This window comes from Bombina bombina, chromosome 7 (genome assembly GCF_027579735.1).
Source record: "Bombina bombina isolate aBomBom1 chromosome 7, aBomBom1.pri, whole genome shotgun sequence".
NCBI classification, from domain to species: Eukaryota; Metazoa; Chordata; class Amphibia; order Anura; family Bombinatoridae; genus Bombina; species Bombina bombina.
In genome coordinates, this window is record NC_069505.1 from 594016226 (window position 1) to 594023979 (window position 7754).

General features: G+C 38.2%; 1 protein-coding gene across 1 annotated transcript; it reads right to left on the reverse strand.

Moving 5' to 3' along the window:
• Positions 1-1726: 1726 nt before the first annotated feature.
• On the reverse strand, positions 1727-3463 carry LOC128667165 (E3 ubiquitin/ISG15 ligase TRIM25-like). The gene has a single exon (XM_053722098.1). The coding sequence runs from the start codon at positions 3428-3430 to the stop codon at positions 1841-1843; it is 1590 nt and encodes a 529-aa protein (XP_053578073.1). The 5' UTR covers positions 3431-3463; the 3' UTR covers positions 1727-1840.
• Positions 3464-7754: the final 4291 nt, after the last annotated feature.

Below are 7754 nucleotides of genomic sequence, written 5' to 3' on the forward strand. Positions count from 1 at the left end.
ACTACAGACTCTCAGTATTATCCCCTATTACCCTAACTGCACCTGCCCTTATCCCCTATTACCCTAACTGCACCTGCCCTTATCCCCTATTACCCTAACTGCACCTGCCCTTATCCCCTATTACCCTAACTGCACCCGCCCTTATCCCCTATTACTCTAACTGCACCCGCCCTTATCCCCTATTACCCTAACTGCACCCGCCCTTATCCCTTATTACCCTAACTGCACCCGCCCTTATCCCCTATTACCCTAACTGCACCCGCCCTTATCCCCTATTACCCTAACTGCACCCGCCCTTATCCCCTATTACCCTAACTGCACCCGCCCTTATCCCCTATTACCCTAACTGCACCCGCCCTTATCCCCTATTACCCTAACTGCACCCGCCCTTATCCCCTATTAACCCTAACTGCACCTGCCCTTATCCCCTATTACCCTAACTGCAGTACACAATACATAACACACAGTACACAATATACAGTAAATATAACAACATACACAGTAAATAACACACAGTACACAATACACAGTAGATAACACACAGTACACAATTCATAACACACAGTACACAATATACAGTAAATAACACACAGTACACAATACACAGTAAATAACACACAGTACACAAAAAATAACAGTACACAATACACAATACAAAGTACATAGCACACAATATAACAGTACGTAATACACAGTACATAGAACTTAGTACATAACACACAGTACACAACACACAGTACGCAATAAACAGTACGCAATAAACAGTACGCAATAAACAGTACGCAATACACAGTACATAGCACACAGTACGCAATAAACAGTACACAGTACATAACACAATACACGGTACACAATACAAAGTACACAATACAGTACATAACACACAGTACACAATACACAGTACATAGCACACAATACACAGTACATAGCACACAGTACACAATACATAGTACATAACACAGAATACACAGTACATAACATACAATAGACAGTACATAACATACAATAGACAGTACATAACACACAGTACACAATACACAGTACATAACACAGAATACACAGTACATAACATACAGTACACAATACACAGTACATAACACAGAATACACAATACATAACATACAATAGACAGTACATAACACACGGTACATAACATACAATAGACAGTACATAACACACAATAGACAGTACATAACATACAATAGACAGTACATAACACACAATAGACAGTACATAACACACAGTACACAATACACAGTACATAACACAGAATACACAGTACATAACATACAGTACACAATACACAGTACATAACATACAGTACACAATACACAGTACATAACATACAGTACACAATACACAGTACATAACATACAATACACAGTGCATAACACAGAATACACAGTACATAACATACAGTACACAATACACAGTACATAACATACAATACACAGTACATAACACAGAATACACAGTACATAACACACAGCTGCAGAAGTAAATCAGCAGTTTCCTATTGATTTGATTTTGAATCTCCCATCCTTCTGCTTCCTCATCTCTCTGTACCATGTGATCAGTGAAGTCATGTGACAGCTGTGATGTCAGAAGGTCCTTTAGAGGGATGGGAACTAGCTGCTACCAGTAAAATACCAGTCAGCCAGGTTGGACCCCTTCCCCTGATGGCCCCCTGCCTACACCTGCTTATAGTAACATAAGGAGACCAGACTTTCATGCACAAATATCTTATTTTATTTCATCCCCAGTTCATACACAATGTGCACAATACACAGACATCACTGGCTCACAGGCAGCAGCATTATTATTATTATCATCAGTGTATCTAGCGCAGGATTCTCACACAGGCACCATCACACCATACCCTAAATGCAGCATGAAGAGGCTCAGTGAAGGTGACAGTGACGGTGCGTAAGTGTCTGATCGGGTCACACAGCTCATAAAAGGTCAGACGCCCAGCCTCATAGTCCAGCAGTATTCCTACTGTGTCACATGATAGAGGGGGGTGTAATGAGGTTTTTATTGTGTTATGTATCATGTAAAGATCTTTATTATAACTACACAAACACCAGGACTTGTTATTATTTCCTATCACAGACTGACGTCCTCCCCTCCCCATACTGGTATAACAAACCCCTACACGCCAGACCCCTGACTCACTGATCTGCACTTCCCAGTAATGTCGTCCTGAGGAAAAGCTCCTGGTGCTTAATACCTGAGGATAATCTGTAAATCTCTCTGGTGTTTCTGGTCGCTGCTGGTTTATAAGTGACCAGGATGCAGTTTTCAGATCATCTGATACAATAACTTTATTATGAGCTGTGTTTATATCCAGTAATATGTCTGATGTCACCTGCACATAGATCTCTCTCTTTACATCAGTCACAATATCAGCTAAACCTCTGTATAAGGTCACCGAGATCAGACCCTCATCTAAATCCCCCCTAGCAGGGACCTGTTTATCACCTCTCTGTGTGACCTCATTATCTCCCTTCTCAGCACCACAAAAGTCATCTCTGTGTGATTCCTGTTCTTGTAGGACAGTTAATGGGTCAGTCATGTTGTACAGCTCCTCAATGTGACTCATCTTCCTGGTCAGCTCGTCCTTCTCTTTTTCCAGCTGCTGGATCAGATCAGAGATTGGGAGTAAAACCTGCTCCTGCTGCCGGGTGATGTCACTCAGGACTCGCTTCTCTAGGTCTTCCAGCTGTTTCCTGATGTCCCTAATCAGGGCAGTGAGTCGCTCTGTTACACCAGCTGCTTTCTCTTGCACCCCTCTCCTGTGCTCCTGCAGACTCTGGACTCTTTTCTCAGTCTTCTCTCTCTTTGTGGTCAGTTTCTGCAGAACATTTCTCAGTTTCTTTTTCTTCTTCTCAGAAGCCTCATTCAGCAGCTCCACCTGGTGTCCCCTGTGCTCTCCGGCCAGGGAGCAGGACACACAGATAGAGACATCATCCTCAGTGCAGTAATATTTCAGCAGCTCCTTGTGTTTGTAGCATTTTCTGTTACCCCAGGAAGTGGTGGGTTCAGTTAAGACGTGTTCCTCAGACTTGCTGTGTACCCTCAGGTGGGTATCACACAGAGAAGCCTCACACATCAGACATGATTTAGCAGCAGGTACAGGAGAGTGAACACAGTAAGTGCAGAAGACCCCGGTGTCTATTTGCTCTGGCTGAGTAATCTCTAAATGCTTCATTACATTACACAGCACTATGTTCCTCTGCAGCTCAGGTCTGTTACTGAATCCCTTTCTGCACTCAGGACAGGTATAAACCCCAGACCCCTCCTGGGTACCCAGCACACTCTCAATACAGCCCAGGCAGAAGTTATGGCCACAGCTGAGAGTTACAGGATCTGTATAAATGCTCAGGCAGATGGGGCAGGTTAGCTCCTCTCTCAGATCAGCAGTCGCCATTCTTGAACTCAGCAGCAGGAAACGAAACTTACATTATCTTCCTATTCAGCACAAGGGCGTGGCAGTTACGTAACTGTATGTGCTCTGCCTGTTAACTCTTTATGTCCCAGACTGTAGTGACCAGGGCAGGTTTGTAAACTCTGATAAATGTTCTGTAGCGCTCAGTAATTTGTGTATCTGATGACATCACATGAAATATTAGGAGTACAACTTTGTTTATGTATTTTACCCACTAGCAAGGGTTAAATGCAATTTAAAAGAAAGGAATTTGTTTCACAATAAGTTGCTAAAACATAATTTTTTTATACTAGAACGTTCTTTCAATTCTGATGACACTTAATGTGATTTAATGCAAATTGTTTTCACATCACTAATAATTTCATGACTTGCAATAAACAGATTGTTATATTAATATTTCTTAAAGGTACAAACACGTAATTACAAAGATAAATGAAATTTGATTATCATATTATTAATTGCTCAAATTTCATAGATTAACCCCTTTAATTTGCAGGATGACAACATATCATTATGTGTATTGCTGTCTGTGTGCGTATGGTGTCCCATTGTGTCATTAAGGGGGGATCACTAATATGAGGCAGTTGTCTGTGATCCCGCACACTACAGACTGATTGGTGCTGGTATAGGGGGTAGTGCTCCGAAGGCTACACGGTAGTGCCAGTGACATCACACACATTCGCATGGTGACATCACAGTAGGGTCAGAACCAGGGAGTGACTGGTAGTGAATTCAGCTGGATGGGGGGAGGGTGGTCAAACCCATCAATCTCAGCTTCTTTACTAGCCAAAGATCACAAAGGTCCCTTATTTGAAAGAGAATCACTTTTCACAAGACCCCAAATATTTTTTTTAAAAGTAAAAAGCACAACACATGTAGTTTTGTTAAGGAATGTGTCTTTATGTGCTCACAAAAATATATCTGTTTTGTCTAGAGACCCAAAGTAAAGTTTATTTCTAAAGAAAAATAACAATGGCACTACATAATTTATTGTCAGAACTTTCATTATTTACTAAAATAATTTGTTATATGGCTATTATGTATCTAAAGTGCTATGTATCAAAACAAAACATTATATCTATGTTAGTAGGTAAAGTCTACTACAGAGGATACTTATATACAGCACTCTGAGTTCTGCAATATCAGAAAATATACTTAAAGGGACAGTCAACACCAGAAATGTTGTTGTTTAAAAAGATAGATAATACCTTTATTACCCATTCCCCAGTTTTGCATAACAAAACACAGTTATTATAATACACGTTTTATCTCTGTAAATTACCTTGTATCTAAGAATCTGCAGACTGCCCCCTTATTTCAGTTCATTTGACAGACTTGCATTTTAGCCAATCAGTGCTCACTCCTCGGTAAATTAACGTGCGTTAGCTCAATGTTATCTATGTGAAACACATGAACTAATGCCCTCTAGTGGTGAACAACTGTCAAAATGCTTTCATGTTAGAGGTGGCCTTCAAGGTCTAAGAAATTAGCATATGAACCTTTTAGGTTTAGCTTTCAACTAAGAATACCAAGAAAACAAAGCAAAATTGGTGATAAAAAGTAAATTGGAAAGTTGTTTAAAATTACATGCCCTATTTGAATCATGAAAGTTTTTTTGGACTTGACTGTCCCTTTAAATAAATGTGTTCATCTTCAATGTGAAGTGTTTAGTGCAACTTTTAAACCAAATTTATTAATACTTAAAGGACCAGTCAACACAGCACAAGATACAAAACCAACATAAATATACAGCCACATAGAGGATTAAGTTTATAATGTATATGAGCATTCAAAATACAAACTTAGTAAAATGATTATAAAACTTACTTTTCTCCTGTCTGTTTTACCAATTGTTCTGAGGCTTGACCACCTCCCACACCTAGAGGAGGATGGGCTCACTGCGAGTGACAAATTTTATCTTCCAATCCAAGATTAGCCTATTTGCATTTTATCCCCCCATTGTGTGTGCATGTGAGTGTGCACGTGAACCATTGCACGTGCACGTTACCCCTTGCACGTGCACGTGACTCCCCCTCAGACGTGCACCATTGTCTTTATAAATCACAAGCAGGCACAGCATGAAAGGGAGCAGCTCTGCTGAACAGCATTTAGAGCAGGAGCTGTTCCCTTTCATGTCAGTTGGATCGGTGCCACATTATAGTTGTTCTGTGTCTAATATATTTTAGTGCACCCACATAATTGCAGCATAAATATTTATTTTGCTCCCCTTGCATGAACATTTTCACTATTAAAAAATAATTTAAATTTTTTTTAAAATTATAATGTTCCCATTTTATAGTAGGTCTGTGTAATTTAGCACTTACAATGACTTATTTTATAATTATCATCCATATTTTTAAATTATAGGCTACCCATGCTACATATCTATTTGTAAATGTATTTTTTATATTGTCTTCCATTGATCTTCTGCAGGCAATAATGGAATTTATATTTTTTATACCTTAGAAAGCACCCTACTTGCTTTTATAATTAGCAATTTATTTTTACTTTATAGGCTAACCCTGCTACTTCTCTTTTTAACATTTATTTTTCATAAAGTCTTTCACTGATACTCTGCAGGCAATTTGGATCTTGAAATACGAGAAACTTTACTTATCGTACCTACAAAAACACTCTAGTCTCTTTTTAAGGCTAACCCTGCTACATACAGTTGTACTTTTATTTTGTATATTACAATCCTTTGTTACCCAGCATGTCATTTTGCACCATTAGAAAGATGATGTTAGAAAGCACCCTACTTGCTTTTATAATTTATAATGTTGATTTTTTTTAGGCTAACCCTGTTGCATATCTGTATGTAAAAAAATAATTAGAACTCAATTTCATGGAGATATTTTCCATTTGTTATTTCCACCTTTGCATGTAAGGTATTTTTATCTGTGCAAAATCCTTTACAAGCACCCTACTGCCTTTTCAAAGCTAAACCTTCCTCAGGCAAAGTCTTACATGCAAAGGGGGTAAATAATAAACGTATGTCCTGTGAATGAGTTACAAGAGAGAGACATATATGTTGGTTATCACCAAGTAGAGTTATGGTTTTGCTGAGGACGTGTGTACTTTAGAAATAGAATGTTTGTCATTTATTCAATAAACTATATTTCTACTACAATTTATGTTTCAATGTTTTTATTTTTTTCACTTTTTCTATTTAATTGTATATTGGAGATTTATGTACAACTGATCGATGTAGGAGCAGCCATTTTTATAATATATATATATATATATACAGGGGTGGACTGAGACCAACCAGGGCCCCTGGGCAAAAGTGTGGCAGGGCCCCCCCCACCCCTTTTTGCTTCACCTACCAACTCTGCCCCTCCTCCACCCCCTTGCCCCTCCCACCTCATATGCGCCCCCCAGTATCTAGAAACAACCTTAGCTGGGAAGCACCCGAGGTTTGTGCAGGAGTTGCTAGCTAGAGACCTGTACCATCTGCAGAGGACAAAGCCAGTACTCCCAATTCTGTTCCCACAAAATAAAAAGATATTTATACACACTCAGAAAGATATTACACACAAATCCTATAATACACACACTTAGAAGAAAAAATAAGAAAAAACCCTCTTATATATATATATATATATATACATACACACACACACACATATATACTGTAGATATAATGTGTGTATATATATATATATATATATATATATATATATACTGTATATTTACACATATATACTGTGTGTATATATATACACATACACATATATACTGTAGATATACTGTGTGTATATATATATATATATATATATATATATATAGAGAGAGATAGATATACTGTGTGTATATATATATATATATATATATATATATATACACACATATATAATGTTTTTGTGTGTGTTTATATATATATATATATATATATATATATACTGTATATATACACATATATACTGTGTGTGTGTATATATATATATATATATATATATAGAGAGAGAGAGAGAGAGAGAGAGAGAGAGAGAGAGAGAGAGAGAGAGAGAGAGAGAGACAGAGAACAGAGTTCCAAAAGGAGAAGTAGGAAACTGGAGACTCGAGGCTTGGAAACAGGTTTTTATTCAGCAACAGTTGCCAGGTACAAAGGTGAGTAACTCAAAGATCAACTGACGCGTTTCACGCATGCGCACATGCGCTTCATCAGAGGCTGAAAATCACAAGTAATGCTATGCCCTATATACAGATAACCGGCCAATGAATACATAATAAGATCAAAGCTACTACCTAATAGCCTAAGCTGAAACTTAAATGGACCGGTAATACTAGTCTAAGAATATCTGTA

Excerpts from the sequence above, each read along its gene's own strand:
- LOC128667165 (XM_053722098.1), bottom strand. The coding sequence starts at position 3,430 with ATGGCGACTGCTGATCTGAGAGAGGAGCTAACCTGCCCCATCTGCCTG.